Source organism: Rhipicephalus sanguineus, unplaced genomic scaffold (assembly GCF_013339695.2).
Source record: "Rhipicephalus sanguineus isolate Rsan-2018 unplaced genomic scaffold, BIME_Rsan_1.4 Seq602, whole genome shotgun sequence".
Classification (NCBI taxonomy): domain Eukaryota; kingdom Metazoa; phylum Arthropoda; class Arachnida; order Ixodida; family Ixodidae; genus Rhipicephalus; species Rhipicephalus sanguineus.
In genome coordinates, this window is record NW_023615602.1 from 1 (window position 1) to 20280 (window position 20280).

General features: G+C 47.0%; 1 protein-coding gene across 1 annotated transcript in view; it reads right to left on the reverse strand.

Moving 5' to 3' along the window:
• Nucleotides 1-10242: 10242 nt before the first annotated feature.
• Nucleotides 10243-20280, reverse strand: part of LOC119377890 (WD repeat-containing protein 7-like) — a 102221-nt gene continuing 92183 nt past the window's right edge. The window contains 3 exon segments of the mRNA XM_049411660.1: nt 10243-10426; nt 15981-16084; nt 20152-20251. Of these exon segments, the coding sequence (XP_049267617.1) occupies nt 10243-10426; nt 15981-16084; nt 20152-20251 (388 nt within the window).

Consider the following 20280-nt stretch of genomic DNA (forward strand, 5'->3'; position numbering starts at 1 on the left):
AGCACAGTACCATCGTAAAAGGGACGGGGCCCCTTTACCGTCCTCGTCGTGTGGCGTTCGGGGCGTAGTAGTTACTTGTGTGAGACAATAAAGAAAAAAAAAGCGTTCATGGCGTAGTTGGTGGGCGCGCTCTCCATGAAGTGTTAGGGCTGCAGGTCGTCAGTTCGATTCCTCCCGTTTTTTCTTCCTTTTTTTTTTCAGGTTATGCGTCAACATCAACGTTACTGCTCTCACGGAGTCGTAACTTTTTCGTTCATGTCTGCGGCGGTTAGACAGCCCTAGCGTTCGGATGATGCGTTGTTCCTATTTGTGCGAATATTCGAGCAATTCGAATATTCGAACGAATATTACAGTATTCGAATTCGCTTCGAAACGAATTTAAATTCTAGGAAATTTCAAAGTATTCGAAATGAACGAATAGACATATATAAACCGCATGTAATTCCTTGTAAAGGTGGTTTCACTGCAGTAAAGGTGTGCTATACCGTGAACACACCTTTCCAAGAGAAATCCGCACTGCCGCGAAGCCCCACTTCAAGGTTAAATGAACATGCAGTAAAACCTTGTTAATTCAGAGTCACTGGGACTGTGACAAATTTAATTAAGCGGGTTTTCGAATTAACCAAACATACGAAAGGCGGGATGCAAGGAATTTTGTATTACTGGAAGTAAGCAGAGGTGGTCGTTTGCTGTGCCTACTAGTTTGCGGTTACAAGGGTTTTTTCCAGCAATACTTGGTCCGAATTTTGCCGCTAAACCGGGGAAACGGCGGGCCTCGCTGAGGCCAGTGCAAGAAAAAAAAAGAAAGAGGAAAAAAGAAACGGTCTCGTGGTCAACTGAAATGCGCGCCTGTGAAAAAATCACAGCATATCCACGGAGTGAATGATGATGAGTGGGCGAAGCTGCGGAGGTTCATCGGTAAACCGTGAATCTTCCGTGAATTCTGCCCAGTACATCATCACCGACGTGAGATCGGGCGTGTTTATACTAAAGGTTCGATGAGTTATGACGACTTGCAGCTCACTTTAATTTTACATGTACGCTGTGAATTTTCATTGTTTAGAAAACCATTGCTTTAGAAAACACCTTGCGTCTTTCGTTAAGCAGCTGGCGTCTTTTTCGTTTTGCTTTAGAAACATCTGGCGTTCTTTCGTTTTGTTTTTACAAAACATCTGGCGTCTTTCGTTGGTTTACTTCATCAATCAACGGCGTTTTGAACAAAATTTTTATTGTTTAATCACGCACAGGAGAAATCTCACCAGGCACTACCTTGGAGGTAAACAATGGCTGCTAATGGGAATGAGAGACAGAAGAAGTCGGCTTTTAGCTAACACTTACACTTCTACAGAGACAGAAGAATTCGGCTTTTAGTTAACGCGCACGCTGCGAATTTTTTATTGCTCAACAACGCACAGGAGAAATCTCCCACCGGCACCACCTTGGAGGTCAAAGGGTAAGACTTGTTACTCACTACTACGAGCACGACGAGGGACGAACGGGTGCCGCCTTAAGGAGCTTCGCCCCTAAAAGACGTGCTTCGCTGCAACACAGTGGTGACACACGCGTGGCAGCATGTCACCTGCTCCTCGCAGCGTCAGTGCGTCATGATGCGGCCATTCGCCCATTCTTTCTGGTAAAATAAAGAATGTAATAATGACCAGTGTGACGGAATTCGCGATGTGTTCTGGGTGGAAAAAGAGGATCATTGAAGCTTTCGACTGAGTTTTCGAAGTAGGCGTTGCGGGCAAGTACTCCGCCAGCAGTGCAAGTGTGCAAATTGCCGGAACAACCGCCAATCGGAGGTTCACACACATCACGAATTCCGTCAGACCGCCCTTTATTAATTTCTCTATTTTCCTTGAAAGAATGGGTAAATCATGCCGCACTGAGGTTGAGAGAAGCATTCGTCATACTGCCCGCGTGTCACCGCTGTGTTGCAGTGAAGCACGTCTTCTTTTCCGCAGGCGCACATTTCAGTTGACCACGAGACCGCCTTTTGTTTTGTTTTTTTCTTGCGCTGGCAGCAGCGAGGCTGGGATGCTTCACTTGTAACTCATTAGTATCGCTACATTGCATTGCCTTGTGGCTCCTAAGGGCCATCGTTTCTGCGGATTTGCGGCTAAATCGGGATCGGGAATTGGCACATGGCACCCAAAGTTTTTTAATTAACCGGGCTGTATGGTACTCACCGCCGCTTCAAATTATCCACTCAAATTTACATTGCAAAATACAGGGCCATAGAAATCCTTCTAATTATGCGGGATTTCGAAATAAAAGTTCGAATTAATGAGGTTTTAACTGTATTACCCTCACATCGATTCGTCATTCTTTAAGTTTAAAAGCTTGTTATGCCGGCTTATATGCTCTAATTATAGTAAATTTTAATTAACATATTTTATATGTTATCACTTGCATTCAACCGAAAGTCAACTCCTGCTACTACTGAAAGTTGCTTCGAATTCGCTTCGGACCTAAAATTTACTATTCGCACAAACCTATAGTTTGTTCCTATGCGACCTCGGTTCCAGTCGCGCTGAATAAGAAAATATATATGTTTCCATTTTTTTTTTCTTTTTTCAGTATTGTTTCACAATACCGTTCCGAGCTTCCGGCTAGTCAACAATAGTTACTCATTCGTGGTAGCATGGCTCAGCGTGGGAGAGCGGAGCCCGTTAATCAGCCTGTCGCTGCGCCGCTGACGGTCATGCGCTGCGCAGCCTGTTACAGGGACGATGGGCGCAGCGAGGACAGCCAGTCAAATCAGCAATATGTTCCCTCCGAGATCTATTTCGCGACCATGGACTCTAGAAAAAATCCAGGAAGACTTCAGGCGCAGGTGGCTGTTTTGGTCGGTGGTGCACGTCAGTACGAAAACATTTCGGAGGTGGGGGGGGAGGGGGAGCAGCAACGCATTGGCGGCATGCTGATATGCAGCGTCAGCGGCGCAGCGACATATGCTGATTAACGGGCTCCGCTCTCCCACACTGAGCCGTGCCACCACGAATGAGTAACTATACATAGTTTTCACGGACGTCACAACTGGGGCTTGTGGGATAGGTGGCCGCCATGATGGTGAACTGCTAGCGCGGTGTTATCGTTAGGTGCGTGTGCAGGTCCGATATTTTCGCGTTGTGCGGGTTCAGTAACAGCGCGGCGTCGCAATGCCGATGTGTGCGATGACTCGCTGCAGTGCGAGAAGAACGTCTGCCGGCACAGAAAACGCACCTTGAGCCAAGAACCGGGCTCTAACCGATTGCCGAAATGATAACTCGGCAATGCGACCGCACGAAAGTGTTGTCGGAAGCAGCGTCGGCGTCTCTGGCTCGCTCGCAATCAACAGAAAGGGCCTCAGAACCTGGATTACCTCCGTGTATGCGGTCGGGCGTTTCATCTCAGGTAAGCAAAACAGGATGAAGCGAAAACTTCAAAAAATTAACGGCCACCGCTTACAATCGCCTGCAACACAGCCGTCGATGTGTGTGCGGCGGTTTAAACCTCGCAGGAGCTCTCCTCGGTCGCGTTCGAGCCCGTTCCGGATCTTCTGCTGCTTAACGGGCACCTTCGACTGCGATCCGCGCGTACTGCAATCGGGTTAAAATGTCACTGTCTGCACCAAACTGCTGAGTTTAACGTGCTCGATGCGTGTTGTTTGTACCGTGCATTGAAAATGTCGTTCACATCGGGCTACTGATCGCGAGTGCCTTCTGTAATTTTGCGCTGTTCGTAACAGCTTGTAACAAGATCGTTTTCGCGCTGAAGTCGCAATTTCACATGCAACAGCGCGCCAGGTTTTAACTGTTGATGTTTTGTAATTTGCAGGACAGCCAGCGAGTCTAATGGACAACACAAACCCAGATTGGGTGCCGAGCCAACACTTGGGATACAGCAGCCGCACAGCACCGGGCGTTAACTCTACTTCTGGGTACAAGCGCGCCAAAAATCGGCTGGCAAAAAAAAAAAAGGAGGTGGCCACAGCAGCGAACGCAGCTAACATTCAGCCGGCAGAGGTTGACCATCCTTCGCCTGAAATGGTCGATGCAGACGATCACTTCAGTCAAGAGACGCCTGCCGGATAACTTTACCTCGCTCAACACGATGACGCGCTTGGAGGGTAGCCGCTTTGCTGTCACGCTGCTCACACGGCCACTGGTGAAGTAGTTGTGAGCCTCAAGTGACTTGTAAGCTTTCATTTCGGTGAGCGATACGTGGTTCTCCACAGCACCAAATAGTTCACGATGTCGGCATGCGTCGTAACCGGTAGTAGCTCCACGTCCGTCGTCGTGTCAGTACCGGCGCACAACGTGTAGGGGTCAACATCCAATCGCACATGCTGATCTTCGCTTCATAACGTGCACGCGTCGGACCCACCCAGCTCGGCAAAATATGACGGGCAGAATTCCTTCCGCCGACAGGCGCCATCATTCAAACACTCGACAGCTCGCAAGTAGCAAAATCAATGACTACCACGGACCCTCCGACAGAACTGCAGAAGACAGCGATGAACACCTCGTGCGCACGCTTGGCATGCTCGCGCGCGTTTGTCGCTGTTCTCCAACATGGCGGACACCGCCAGCAGACGAATATGTTGACTAGCCGGAAGCTCGGGACGGTATTGTGAAACAATAATGAAAAAAGTAAAAAAAAACGGAAAATTTTTTTTATTTAGCGCGATTAGAACCGAGGTCGCATAGGAAAAACACACAACCGCCGCAGACATGAACGAAAAAGTTACGACTCCGTCAGAGCAGGAACGTTGACGTTGACGCATAACCTGACAAAAAAAAAAAAAAACGGGAGGAATCGAACTGACGACCTGCATGCTGATGAACTACGCCACGAACACCACACGACGTGGGCTAAAACTACGCTAAAACGACCAAAAATCTGCGGTAAGGGGGCCCCGTCACCGTAGTCACCACTTTACGACGACGGGGCCCGTCACTATAAAGACGTCGCTATTATGACGGGTCCCGTCACTATTACAATTTGCACTACGGTGACGGGCCCCGTCACTTTTACGAGGGTACTGCGCTGACGGGCCCCGTCACCGTAGTCAAGTAGGCAGTGCCACGGCCGGTCTAGAGGCGCGCGCTCGCTCCTTCCCTTACGGCCTGTGCAGCTGCCGGGAGTACAATGGAACTTTTTCTATACAGTCACGACGGCGCGCTCCGCGTGAGGGCGTCGCGAGCCAACCGCCCAAAGCGCGTTTCGCCGCATGCGCTTCGTGTTGTAAACCAGCTGTGCCCGGCCAATTTCTCGTGCTAATTACTTCTTTCGGTTGTAGCAAGCGGTGAAGGAAGTACAGGTGCGTGTGGGGACAGTCTGCCTTTCTCGGCACTCGGCAATAGAAGACGCACACGCAGCGCTACTAGCAACAACAATATTTTTTAAGACCCGACCACCTTATATTCGATGGAGGCGAAAATGCCTGAGGCCCGTGTGCTTAGATTGCTGTGGCTGGAAAATGAATTTTCAGGTTAAATTAAGCGCATCCAGGATTGTTCTGTCGCCGCTGGCGTTGGAAACTTTACAGACGAGACGTACACTGCCCTGCTTTTCCCCACAAAGTCCACGGTGGAGACAGTCCGATTTCTTCTGAGAAAAGGAGTAAACTATGTGCTCACGAAGAAATTTAACAGTGATCCTATAGAGGCATTGTTTGGAAAATTGAGGGCAATGTGCGGGGGCAATGACGCGCTAGACGCAAGAGCCGTCACAGCTGCTTTGACCCGATGAAAACATTGAAGAAGATGATGTTATTGAGGAACTTGAAGCTCTGCGAGAACCTCCTCGCAAACCACCGAACTCTGTTGCCTATTCAGGCTTGGTGTATGTAGATGGTTACATTGCCAAACTCATCACTGATGTCGGTTGCGAAACATGCGCCATGCTAGTGACGACAAACAAAACGAGCAGTCCTTTGCACCATCTTCTCCGTCAGCAAGAAGCCTATGATCTACACTACCCAAAGCCGGAGTTACTATCAATGCTGGACACAATTGTGACGTTCTTCGAGAAAGCAGTCAAATATCTTCCTCGAACGAAAATCCTCGAGACTCTGCAATTTACTGTTGAGCCATACCTTGAAGATTCGCCACTTCTGGACTGTCCGGAAGGTGTGGACAAGAGTCACGCGAGAGTGCTGGCTCATATTATTTCTGAAAAGTTTCTCCGAATTCTTCTTATTAAACTACACAAAAAAGTTAACAGATCAGAATGACAGGCCTTCCGGTTTTATTCACAAGCCCTCGCGGAAGCATATCAGGCTGTGACAGACTTGACTCCTTTAAACTGTGATCGTCACTACAGTGTTTTACCAGCAGTGATTTTTTTCAGTTCTCCATGCGCATATTGTTGTAGTACCAAGGAAAACATTCTGTTTCCCATTGAAAGGATTCTCTGAAAGTTTTTTTATGTTTCCTCTTCGTCTGCAGCGTGGCCGTCCCCACTATGCAGTGACTTTCACTTTTTTGAAGTATTTGTTTCAATATTAAAGCGCGAATTAAGATGCCTCCAACAAAAAATGTGCAATTTTGTTATTTTCAAGTACAGCGACGGCCGGCACATACATTTGAAATAAACATTTCCCAAACCATGAATAAACCGTTTCCTCAACCAAATGCAATGTTCATCCTCTTACTTATTATCGAAGTTACAGAAACCTAAAAAAAAAAAAACAAGGCTGTGTTATAACCGCGTCGATGCTTTGCCGAGCAACATAAGCGGGCTTATGAGCAGCCTGCGCCACCACTTCTGTAAAGCGGAATTTACCAGAGTCATCACATATACTTGCTACCATGTTTCCATCGCATTGGTACCATGAATACCATATAGAGTAACTTCAGAAAGCGCCATGCTAAGTCGGAAGCCGAGCACTCATTGCGCGCGCTAGCCTCTGCAACGGCCGGGAGTGACAGTTGGCTCGGAGCGCCCCCACGAAATTGCGGCCATAGGTAGCAACAGCCCCCCGTGCGCAGGCCGTAAAGGAAGGAGCGAGCGCGCGCCTCCAGACCGGCCGTGGCAGTGCCTACTTCTTTTGCATATATATTGTCACGTGGTCGTGACGTCTACGAAGACAGCAGTCCGCACGTCGGAGATGAAACTCTTTATTTAGCCGAACTTGTGGCCGGGAAACTGAAAGTCAAAAGTCAAAAAGTCCATGAGTGCCACAACGTGATCAAGAAGAAGGAATTAGACCTGTTCTTCCTTCGACGACAGCTACAACATCGACTGCCCAACATCTTTCCGTCGTTGGAAGAATTCGCGCGGGATGTGGCTGCAACAACAGCTCGGAAGCAACAAGCAGCTCACAAAGGCAAGCTTGCGACGCTTCAAGGGAAACGCCACCGCAGTCCGGTGAACGAAAATTTCGTCGTCAACTTGTCCTCCAGACAACTCTCCCCGACCGAGCACGACGTGCTGGCAAAGGGACACAATTTTAACACGACCACGACGTGTCCGCCACTACCAAAGATCATTGCGGCTGCCGAGGAAGGCATCAGGAGACTCGACAGTGGAATTCGAGAGAACATCCGTCTCAAGGCCATCGGTGTACTATCAAAAATAGGAAAACACCGTGAGCACAACCTGTCGAGAGAGGAGAGCAATGCGATCCGTGCGCTCCGAAAGGATGAAAAGATTGTCATCCTCCCGGCCGACAAAGGCAACGCGATGGTCCTGCTTGATAGGGAGGCGTACGACGACAAAGTTCAGGATTTGCTCCAAAGCCCGGCCTATGAAAAGCTGACGAAAGACCCCACACCAAGAGTCCAAAGGGAACTAAACAAGCTTCTGGCGGATATCTTCAAAGGACACCAAGAGGCAAGAGCCATCTATCTCCAGCTCATCTGCAGGAACGGCTCTGCACCAGGATTTTACGGGCTTCCAAAGATCCATAAGCCCACCATCCCGCTCCGTCCGATCGTGGATTTTACATCTTCTCCACTCCGTGCGCTGTCCCAATATCTCCACCGGACTCTGGCGCCGCTCGTGGGAAAAACACCAACCCACATACGCAACGCCAGCCACTTCGTGGAGCGCATGAAGGAAGTGACCGTGAGCAGTGATGAGTGCCTCGTCTCGTTCGACGTCGTGTCCCTGTTCACCAGCGTGCCCATAACACTAGCGGTATCTTGCGCACGGGCAGCTTTGAATGACGACGAACTCCTGAGTGAAAGAACCTGCCTGAGCACCGATGAGCTGTGCCGCCTACTGGAGTACTGCCTCAAGGGAACATACTTTAGTGTCAACGGGGACTTCTACAGACAGGCCAACGGGACCGCGATGGGAGCAGCCGTCTCCGTTACAGCTGCGAACCTCGCAATGGAGCACGTAGAAGAGGCGGCACTGCGTTCCTTTATTGAAAGGCCAAAAGTATTTGTGAGGTATGTGGACGACTGCTTCTGCATCATAAAGAGAACAGCGGTAGACAGCTTCCTCGAACATCTTAACTCCGTCGACCAAGCAATCCAGTTTACGGTGGAAAGAGAGCAAGACGGAGCGCTACCGTTCCTCGATGTTTTAGTACGACGACAAGGCGAACGCATGACCTTCTCGGTGTACAGAAAACCAACGCACACCGGCAGGTATTTGCATTTCACCTCGAGTCACCCCACTGCCCACAAAGCTTCCGTGGTGTCGGCACTCTTTTCACGAGCAAGAGCCATTTGCACATCAGAAGGAGAGAGAAAGAGAGAAGAAGAGAGGATCGTGGCGAGTTAAGAAAGAACGGATACACGACAGCTTTCATCCGCCGTGTGGCACGCCGCATGCCGAGAGATCAGCTTCCCCACCGCGGAGACGCACCCTGCGAACGACACACGCGACCCTCCTCCCACGCTGGCCACCCCACCGGATACAATGGTATCGAAGAAAACCAGCCCAACGAGTCGTCATCCCGTATGTTCCGGGAACTAGCGAACAGCTCGCCAGGGTTCTCGGAAAAGCTGGGGTCACGGTGGTTCACAAGCCGGCCTCAACGCTCGCTCGCTTACTACCGCGGCCGAAAGATCGACCATCCCGGGAGCAACACCAGGGCGTGGTCTACAAAGTGTCATGTGCTGACTGTCCAGCGAGCTACATAGGCGAGAGTAAGTGCTTCCTGGAAAGAATGCGCCAACACAAAAACGACGTCAGAAAGATGGAAATGCAACGCAGTGCCCTTGCAGAGCATTGCGAGAAGCACGACCCACAAAATTGACTTCGAGGGCGCTGCCATCATAGAAACGGAAAGGAATCTGGGAAGGAGGCTCTTACTCGAGTCGTGGCACATCCAGAACACACCTGCGAATGTGAACCGGTCCCTCGGAACAATGCCTCCGATCTACGTGCACGGCCTCCGGAATGTGAGGGAAAAAGAAAGGCGGAGCCAAAAACAAGCTGCGACGAAGCCCCCCTGATCAGCACAGTCACCCCTGAAGAAGAGACCAAGCCGGTCTCGAAACGTCGGGTTTCCTCCAAGAATTTGTGGCTGGAGGTATTTCAACTTCTTAATTCTTCTACCCAGCCAGACAGACTTCTGTCGAAATGTTTACATTTAAGCAATACACTGATACTGTCGAACAGAGCGTCGACCGTCGATCAACTGACAAGCGGTGAAGCGCGTCGGCATTTAAACATGTGCCTTCAAATATTCCAGCGTTATCGCTGGCTGTCCTGCAAATTCTAGAATAAGCTCGAGTGTGCGCGTCTTGCGCGCAATCTTAACAAAACGATCTACAATGATCGCGAAGGTGCTCGAACAATGAGGCGCGGTTTCGCGCTCGAGCGTTGCTGACAGTCTTTGTGGCTGGAAAACCGAATACAGCAAAAGTGATAAGAACGCACGTGGCAATATACAAATACAGTATATTAAGCCAGTACAGGTGATTACCGCCACTTTAACGAGGTGCTGGAGTACTCCAAGTCAAACCTTAGCCAGCTAGTAGGCATAACCTGTAAATATTTACCACATTGGCATTTGCAGGTTACAAAAGATGACATTATTACACAAAATGGGGATTAGCACTTCTGATATGCCAATTTTCCTGAAGGTCTCACACAGCTGCAGTACTACAAACAACCATTATCAACACATGCCAGCGTAGTCATTTTATCGTAACGAAATGAATTGGAAATGCACGAAATATGTTTACGAATCCTTACGTAATGTAAATTACGTAAGGATAAAATAAGTTAATTCGAATTTAATATAAGTGAATGATAGGAGTGATTATATGTATATATTTCCGAGGATGAAGTGCACTAGAGGGTGAATCGATGCTCGGTGCCGTCGGCCACCATGAGGATGACGATGCGGCTGGTGACCCACACGAGCCGTGCCATCTTGAGCGGGTTGGCAACTACACTTTCTGGCAGTTCGGGCGTCGTGTGGGTGCGCACACAGCGCGGCTTGTGCATTTCCCAGCCCAAACAGGCCGGATGCCGTCTGTAGCAGAGGAAAGAAGAAATGCAGCAGTTGGCAAATGATGGTACAGTTGAACCCCTTTATAAGAGGCACGCATGGGGGAGAAATTCTTAGCCTGTTATAAGAGGTGTCTCTTATAAGCAGGGTACTAAGTTATGCAATTTTCCTATCAACCCTTACTTTTATGTAGCACACTGGTGTCTCTTATACCCCACGTGTCCTCTTATATCAGTGTCTCTTATAAAGGGGTTCAACTGTATCACAGTGAAGACAGAACAAGTGATATACAGTACAGACCACTTATAAAATGCTTATACGCAGCTTTTTTCGACTCCCTGCTCACCCTACCATAGAACTCCATGCATAACGCGTATTGTGCAGATCCCCCCTTCCCTCCCGAAATGAAGTACGAGTTATAAGGTGGCTGCTGGGAAAATCTCACCACAAGTGAGGCGGCGAGTGCCCTTCACAACAAAGACGCACCAGTTGGGCAGCAACGAGGGCGACAGAGGAAGGAGGGACGCGGAGCGAATGAACGAAGAGCCGAGGGATAAAAAAATGAAAAATCCACAGTTAGCTGAGCGTCGCGGGTGACCAGAGAGAGGAAAAGGTGTGGTTGCTAAGGCGACGAGAAGCCTTTGCGCCGGCTTGGCCGCTTGGCCATAGGTGACATTGTGGGTCGGAGCCGACAATGTCCAGCCTGTTGGCGGGTCAGAGCCAAGTGGTCGGAACCCACCTGGCACCGGCTGCTTGTCAGCTCCACATAGAATGCATGCCCGCATCTGCATCGATTGAGTGTTACCGATGTTTGTTCAAGAAAAATAAGTAGTATCATCGTCGTAGAGTGCAGATATCACGCATGCGACTGACTCCACAGTCCAGGCGATGTTCCGCAAATTTTAAGTCTATCGTTTTCTTTGCCCAAGCTTTTCGCCTGTGCTGTCAGTACATGGGCTCACAAGCTTAGCAGGCTTTACAAGATAGTTGCTGTGGCTAATCTCCGGGCCACAAGCAGTTTCGTGTGTGCTGCCCTTGCTTCCCTGTGCGAGTGTGATCTCTTCGACACCTAATCTCTATGTTTAGTGCAAGCTTCTCTCGACAGCATGCCAACGTGCTAGCTCAGCCCAATGAGTGCCAGCCACCTGGTCAATAGCAGCTGTAATGCTGCAGTTTGTTACAGTCAACCAAACTCTTCGTGGTAGCTGCAACACTTAAATGATGGTTCGCAGTTATGTTCTGGACATTGCACACACGCCCGAAAGCTTGAACGTACTGCACATCATGCGGAATTTTGGTCGCAACTCGACATGGGATGGATTGGATGGAAATAACTTTATTTATACGTCCTGTACAGGGTGTTGCCACCTGCCTGGCTAATCCCACGTCGGGACTGGGAGGTCAAGCCTCCCAGCCCTGTCATGGGCGTACTGGACAGCCAGGACTTGGGGAATATGGTCGTGAGACTTTATCATCCTGTAACCGTTCCCGGGAAATGCCAGGGCCAAGCGACCCACACTCCCAGAGCATATGCTCAAGTGTGCATACTCTTTCTTGCATGCCGTGCAAACAGCATCCATATCTTTTATATCGTACCATGGCGTTTGCCTGTGCTGGTGAGTATAAGACTGTGTCTGTAATTGTCTAAGTGTGACCGCTTGTGCTCTGTTAGTCTACTGTGAGGGGGTTGGAAACTCTCTCCTCCCCAAATAGTAATGTTTAGTAATTTCATTATAAGTCGTGGGCGTATCCCGTTGTTGATTTTCGAATCCAGCAGAATCAAAACCATATGTAAAAGCGGCCCGGTCCGTAAGTTCGCGGGCAACGCTGCTGGCCGATTCATTTGGATTCATGGGAATGTCATCGAATGATCCAAGGTGCGCTGGGAACCAATATATGTAATGTGTATCAATGACCTGTTTACTATTAATAATTCGAACTGCTTGTGGTGCGATCTTGCCCCTGCTGAGGCTCTGATGCTGGTTTTGAATCACTGTATATCTCGGTGTATCGATCATCCGTCAGGGCCAACGCGATGGCAACCTGTTCAGCGATTTCCGTTTGGAAGTGTAAACCGTGGCGCAGTTGGTACACCTGCCCTGGTGGTCTACTACTACCGCGGCAAACTTCGTTCGGTCTTTATATGTGGCTGAGTCGACAAAGCAAGCCCCCCCTGCCTCCTTTATCCAACTTCTTCAATAAAGCCTTAGCCCGGGCTACCCGTCTGGCGACGTTGAAGGTGGGGTGCATATTTCTTGCAAAGGGGCATACGATGATGCTCTCAGCAAAGTCCTGTGGTACCTTAGTGTATGTCTCCTGGTCGATGACAGGTTGATCATGATTCTATTGAGGATCGATCTCCCCGTGCAAGTGTAGAGAGTCTTGCTATTTGGACCTTTCTTGAGCCTCCGCAATTCTATAGTCGTGTTGTGTACCCCTAACTTGAGCAATTGTGAGTGCTGTGCGAAGTGGAACCCAGTGCACTCTTGATGACTTCTTGATCGCCGCGTCTAGCTTCTTTAATTGGGTCTGTGTCCAGTTATACATGGAAGCCGCATATGAATATGACATAAACACGAAAGAGTGATCAACCTAATAAGATTGTCCTCTTTCATGCCTTTTTGTCTCCCTGCAAGTCGTCTGATCATCCGTATGCGTTCTCTGTCTTGAAGATAATTTTCTTGAGTGCGACATTGTTTTGTGTAGTGCGGTGTCATGCAGAGAAGTCTGTATAATCGAGGTGGTTCAAAAAGTTAGTCTGCAATTTCCATGAAAGTAGCTATTTTTTTCCTGCGTTCATTTTATCAGTAACGCAGTTCTCGGACTTAATATTTCAATAATTGGAAACTTAAAATAGAGGCGAATACCCCACTCATATGTATCAATCCACAGACATGTGCGCTGTTGCTCAACATTCGTGCAGCCTTTGAAAAAGGTTGTTTTGGTTATAAATAACACTTTACCGCTGATAGTGCGAATATTCACTACTCTGGTGCATGTTATCAACGGTCTACTACTGTGTCTGTAATTAGACCAGTTTAGCTGGCTATATAAAATAATGTTCACAGACAAAGCCCTATACTTAATTTACAGTTGCACACCAATTTTAGTGTTTTAGTGTCGGTTAAACAAATTTTTAAAAAGTGCCCGTGGCATATAGCACAAAATCTTGTCATTGGGTGGAAATCAAAATGCATAACATAATTAACAAACTTTTCCTAGTCACTATTTAATTACTCATTCATCTAATCCACACTGCCATCTTCCCTCTCTTAAAGGGCCCCTAAACCACAATTACCTTGAATTCTTCTAGAAGGCAAGCTAGTAGTTTCCTGCTAATTAACTTTTGTTCCCCACCCTCCTCGTCTGGTGGTCCTTGTCCACCTTTCTAAATACTTTTTTTAAAGACATGTAGCACGCTGTCAGTACAGAACTTCACATGGGTATTTCACTGTCCTCAGAAACATCGAGTTCTGGTCATCAGAAGTTGGCGGTTTGAGGCCACGCACTGTTGCCAGGGCATATTCAGTGCAAACCCACAGCAGATGAAATCATTTTCCACAATAAATGTGAATGAGATGAGGAAAAAAAAGTGTGGGCATGCAAATACATGGCAAAAGTGTGCTAGCGAATGGACTTTATGTCCCTTCCAGGTGCGCCAATCAACAGCTTTTGCCCTGGTGATGCCACACACAGGACGATTGCTAGTGAAAAGCACAAAGAGAAGCACATGAAAGGCTTTTTATAACTGAAGGCAATCTTAGGGGGCTACGATTAATGGGCTTTTTTCCACTCCATATCACACACTGTGCAACCTCATCTTTTCTGAAGATTTTGGCACCTTAAGCACTGCACTCTAGTATTGGGGTTAATGCTCTGAACGAGTCCAATGTACTCCAAGGAAGTTACATTCGACTCTGAGATACCTTTGTTAAATCCAATCTTCAGGTTTAGAAGAACGGAAAGTTGGGCGAGTTTGTACTGATCCATGAAGGTACTTGAAGCGCAGAACACACAAATACACAAGAACTGGACAAGACGAGCGCTCGTCTTGGCCAGTTCTTGTGTATTTTGTGTGTTCTGCGCTCAAGTACCTTCTCACCAATCTTCAGTATGCATTAGAGGTGTGCGAATATTCGAAATTTCGAATTTTTTCGAATAGTGTTGCTATTCGATTCGATTTTGCACTGGAAATTTTACTATTCGAACTGCCCAAAAACAAATACAGGTCACGTCCGATTGAAAAGTGACCCCTTAAGAGTTTTAATATGCTTCACCTCATTACAATCTCGTATTGCAGCAAAGCTGCCTTTCAAGCTCCGTTACGGTCGAACTTTGCCAGGAGACGGTCAACGTCCGATTGGAAGGTGGTCCCTAGATTTTCAATATGCTTCACCTCATCACACCCGGTATTGCGGCAAAGCTGTCTTTCAAGCTCCGTTACGGTCGAACTTTGCCAGAGACAGTCAACGTTCCGATTGGAAGCGGTCGTTAGATTTTTCATATGCTTCACCTCATTTACAACCCGGTATTGCGGCAAGCTACCTTTCAAGCTCCGCTACGGTCGCAAATGTATTAACTCCAGAAAACGCTGGTTTCCAACATGGAGATGAAGATGTAGCAGAGGTGGGGACTCGATTAATGCTGGTTTTGGACCTGAAATTGGGCAGGAAGTCCGAAAAATCGGAAGCTGACAGCTTTATAGCATCCAAAATTTCAGATGTTCTTATATATCGACGTCTACGAGGCAGATTAGGAACTCCGGACTTGAAGGGAGCACACGTCCGCCACATCAGTTGGGCTTCCACAGAAGCTGAAAGAGGAGGAGGCTGACAAAATGGCATCTTTGCCTATCACGTGTAAAATGTTGTCCGCAGACACTTTGGTTGCACCAAATCATGTACATAATACAATTTGGCCTCTACATTGCCTCATTCTTGATAAGACAACTATGAAACACCACCCCGCCAGTGCTTCATCAACCTAGCAAAAAGAAACACTTTCATGTTGCTATCTCATAAGAATATGCTTAGGAATCGTCTCCGACTTTCTTTCTGCAATTTCGCTTTCGAAGTATTCGAAAAATATCTAGAAATATTCAAGAATATTTGAAAAATATTCGATTCGGACTCACACTTCAATATTCGAATTCGCTTCGCACCCAAATTTTGCTATTCGCACAGCTCTAGTATGCATGTATACCAGTGGCATACTGATAATGATGGAAAATATACTTTGAAACCCCAATCTCCACAAAATCAGAGCAATTAAAACATTTTACAACGTCAACCTCGTAAGCCAATAACTGAAACTGCAAGTTGCTCTTGCTGAGAATTCAGAAATTTTTCACTGGAAATACAACATTCCGAGAAGCAAGAATTCTTATGTCTAATCAATATTGCCGCAGTGGACAACTGATTCATATAAATTCCAGCATGACAAGAAAAATCCGAAATTTATTTCATGCTATCCGATACTTCACATATGTGTAACTGTCCTCACTTTCGAGGATATCGGGAGCTGCTACTGAAACGTATGTGATGGTACTAGAGAGACGGACAATAGGTGACAACATTACCTGCCAAAAGCAGAGCTTGTTCTCCCCGTTGGAATAGGTGGCCAAATATTTGCCATCCGGGAGAATGTGCAGGCATCCACGGTCGCTGTGTGGGCCATTGTTACCTGCACCAAGAACAAGAACCTCAATAAGAGAGAGCCCAATAGGAAGAATCTACATGTTCAGTGTCTCCTGATCAATCAATGTACAAACCATACAACCACACAGCGCAGGGCCCATGAAAAATGACAAGCCATAACAACTAAACGCTCTCTCGTGAACTGCATTTTTCAAGCATGAGTCTGTACTTAATGCATGCCCACCAAGCCACTTTACAGTATCATCATGCAGAACCTTTGGCTACTATTCAAAAAGCACCTTTACACCACATATAAGCTTGGGGAGGGTGGAATTGCACATTATTACCATTTGCTTGATAAAATAATCTGTCAGGGACATGACACTCTGCGCCAGTGAGGCAAAATTGCAGTTTTTTGGTTGGTGGCATGCTTTTGCAGTTTTCACTAATGTGCCCATAAATATGCAAGCCCGCCTGTGAAATTTTCAGGGTGTTTATTGGATGTATTCAGATATTCAACCAGCCTGATGCAAGTATTAGTACATGTACAAGTGACATGCAGAGAAATCCACACACAGTTAATGAAATGAGCATGGCACAAGGTTACACATATGACAACACAATCTTATGCCTTGTCCGTGCCTCGTGATCACTACAAACTATTGTTTAGATGTCTGTACTATTCAAACTTGCAGAATGCATTCATAACAAGTATCTCAATATGTATGCAATATATTTTGGATATTTCCACTTGTGCTTCTTGCAATGCTCAATTAGGCAAACTCTTGGGCAAGACAGGCTTGTCTCATCAGAAATGGTAAATGGATATGCTATAGTACAGTACATTCTCGATTACTATACAGAATACAACCAACTGCTCTCAGTGTAAATGCCCCTCTATAAAACTACAAGAAGATTTCAGCAGTGTGATTTATCAAACTCTGTTTCAGATACTGCTAGCCCCAAATTAATTTCTTCTTCTTGCAAGCCTTCAACTATACTCATGAATGAATTCTTTGTAAGATAGGAACAGAGGCCACATGTCTGTTTGACGACACAAGGTTTTCATGCAACACAACAATGCTAACATTGTCAAAATTTTTTAAATGTGAAATGTAACTAAAGGCACACTGCGTTATAGTAGGGTGTGCGAATATTCGAAATTTCGAATATTTTTCGAATAGTGTTTGCTATTCGATTCGATTTGCACTGGAATTTTACTATTCGAACTTCCCAAAAACAAATACAGTCAATGTCCGATTGAAAGCGACCCCTTCAGATTTTCAATATGCTTCACCTCATTACAACTTGCGTATTGCGGCAAAGTTGCCTTTCAAGCTCCGTTACGGTCGAACTTTGCCAAGATGCAGTCAACGTCCGATTAAAAGGTGGTCCCTAGATTTTTTTAAACACGAAAGTGTTTTATGCCGGGGTCCACCAAGTACATCCGTCACGGATATGACGTTGATAAAATGGACGCCAACAGGCGAGAAAGGAAAAACAAGAAAAAATACCCCGCTGGGAATCGAACCCACGACGTTGCAGCCGCGACGGCAAGCGCCCGACGCCCTACCGACTAAGCTAACTCTGCAGACACTAGACACAGGGCGAACGCACCTTATATCTTCACACATTCTCTTTCGTGGCGGGCGGAGCGGGGCGGTGCTGCCGTCTGTGAGATGTGAAAAGAAGTAATGCTTCACGATCGACACTTACTAGCGCTTACTCCGAGATTGCATGCGACATCAGAGGTCATGGTTAAAGCGTCTCGATACCAGAGAGGTAGACTGGCCGCGCTGGCGTTGCCGAGGCACCCTTGACGAAGTTACGTTCTTTGCCTTTGGCTTCGTGTTAGCGTGCGTCGGCTCATCGGAGTAGTGCAGCTGCCACGTGCACCAACGGGATTTCTCCGCTGCCGACTGCTTCAATTGCGAGAGCACCGACTAACAAAACTGCTGCAATACGCGTTGCAGAAAGGATGCGATTTCGTCGTGCCTCGGTGAAGCGAGAGCAGCGCCTGCGAGACAGAGGCCAGCGGGACGCATGCGTTTGCGGCTCAGGCTACGAACCTCTACCTCCCGTTTTACTGAAGCGCAGTGTGTGTTAGTGTATGCATGAGCACAGGTGTCGGCTACCCATTACTAGAAAGCGCACACCGTACCGTTTCTCTCCTTAATTGACGACGCTTTGAAGAAGTGCATACCGGGTACCAGTGTTGATTATAAGCTTGTTGATATCATCCTTACGCGGGATTCACAATTTACTGTGTCCAAATATATGTTCACACCGTCAGCTACCACAACGGTTTAATCATGATCATGGGCGTTAGTCATCACAATAGACATGCTGTCAACATGGGTGCATCCATGTCAAACGGTGCTATAGCTGCCAAACATGAATAGACATTGTACAAGCTCTCATATATCACTACACAATAAGCACTACTTCTGTGAAGACACGTTTCACTTTCTTGTTATACCGATTCCTATGACGGAGGGATCAGCCATGTTTTTCAATATGCTTCACCTCATCACACCCCAGTATTGCGGCAAAGCTGCCTTTCAAGGTCTGTTACGGTCGAACTTTGCCAAGACACAGTCAACGCCCAATTAGAGTTCGATTGGTTCAAGAGTTCGATTGGTCTAACCCCTTTGGCATCCCGTCGCAAATAGCAAGTCTTTGCCTTTTCCATAAGCTGTATTATAACTTTCCTCATTTACGCGAGAGCCTAATCCTGCCGCCCATGAGATCATCACGACGTCTGTTTAATTGTCACAGTGTTCAACGCATTCATGGTTCAACTAACGCCTTCAACAAATCATTTCTACCGACTGCCATATCGGATTGGAATGTACTTCCTGACGGTATTGTTAATGAGGTTAACTGTGTGAAATTCAAAGATTTATTGTTACAGCACCACTGTCAGGAGGACGAGTAGTAGCCCTGTTCTTTGCGCGTTTATACCTGCCCTCCCATTTTCATGTTATGTTTTTATTGTTTTCTTGCTTTTTCCCCCTTACTGTATTTTTTTTCTTGTTTTTCCAACAGTATTTATGTCATGTGACCTTGTGACCCGTGGTTACCTATTGTTACCCCCCCCCTTATGTAATGCCCCATGAGGGGCCCTTAAGGGTAAATAAATGATGATGATGATGAGAAGTGGTCCCTAGATTTTCAGTGTGCTTCACCTCATCACACCTCGGTATTGCGGCAAAGCTGCCTTTCAAGCTCTGCTACGGTCGCAAATGTAAGAAAACGCTGGTTCCAACATGGAGATGAAAGATGTGGCAGAGGTGGGGGCTCAGTTAATGCTGTTTAGGACCTGAAATTTGGACAGAAAGTCTGAAAAACCGGAAGCTGAAGCTTTTCAGCATCCAAAATTTCAGATGCTCTTATATATCGACGTCTACGAGGCAGATTTGGAACTCCGGACTTGAAGGGAGCACACCCTTGACCGCCACATCAGTTGGGCTTCCGCAGAAGTTGAAAGAGGAGGAGAGGCTGAGGAAATGGCATCTTTGCCTATCACGTGTAAAGTGTTGTCGGCAACACTTTGGTTGCACCAAATCATGTACATAAATAGAATTCGTCCTCTACATTGCCTCATTCTTGATAAGACAACTATGAAACACCACCCTGCCAGTGCTTCATCAGCCTAGCACAAAGAAACACTTTCATGTTGCTATCTCATAAGAATATGCTCGGAATCCTCTCTAACTGCAATTTCGCTTCGAAGTATTAGAAAAACATTCTGGAAATATTCGAGAAATATTAGAAAAATATTCGATTCGATTTGCACACACATTTCAATATTCGAATTCGCTTCGCACCCAAAATATTGCTATTCGCACAGCTCTACTTTAAAGCAGTACTGATGTGACTTTAAGGCGCCCCAAAAGGGACAGCCAATCACCCAACATTTGTCTGATTGTGAATATATATTCAGTGGCTGCATAAAAGCAAGCTGGTATTATAAATACTACTCAGATCCCTATGAAGTCTGCTGGTGTTTGAAAAGGCTTGCATCGAGGACAGGTGACAGATCGCAGTTACAAAATGAGGAGTTACTTGCAAGGATACTCAGACATGAAAAAAACACCATAATGGACATGCCTGCGACTTTGAGGCCTTCAGTTCAAAGATGGTGAGGTTGCCATTCTTGCCTCCAACAGCAATGCGCCGCGTTGCCTTGCAGTAGCTGACCATGTTAAATCTGCGCAAAATGCAAAGCATGCATCAGAC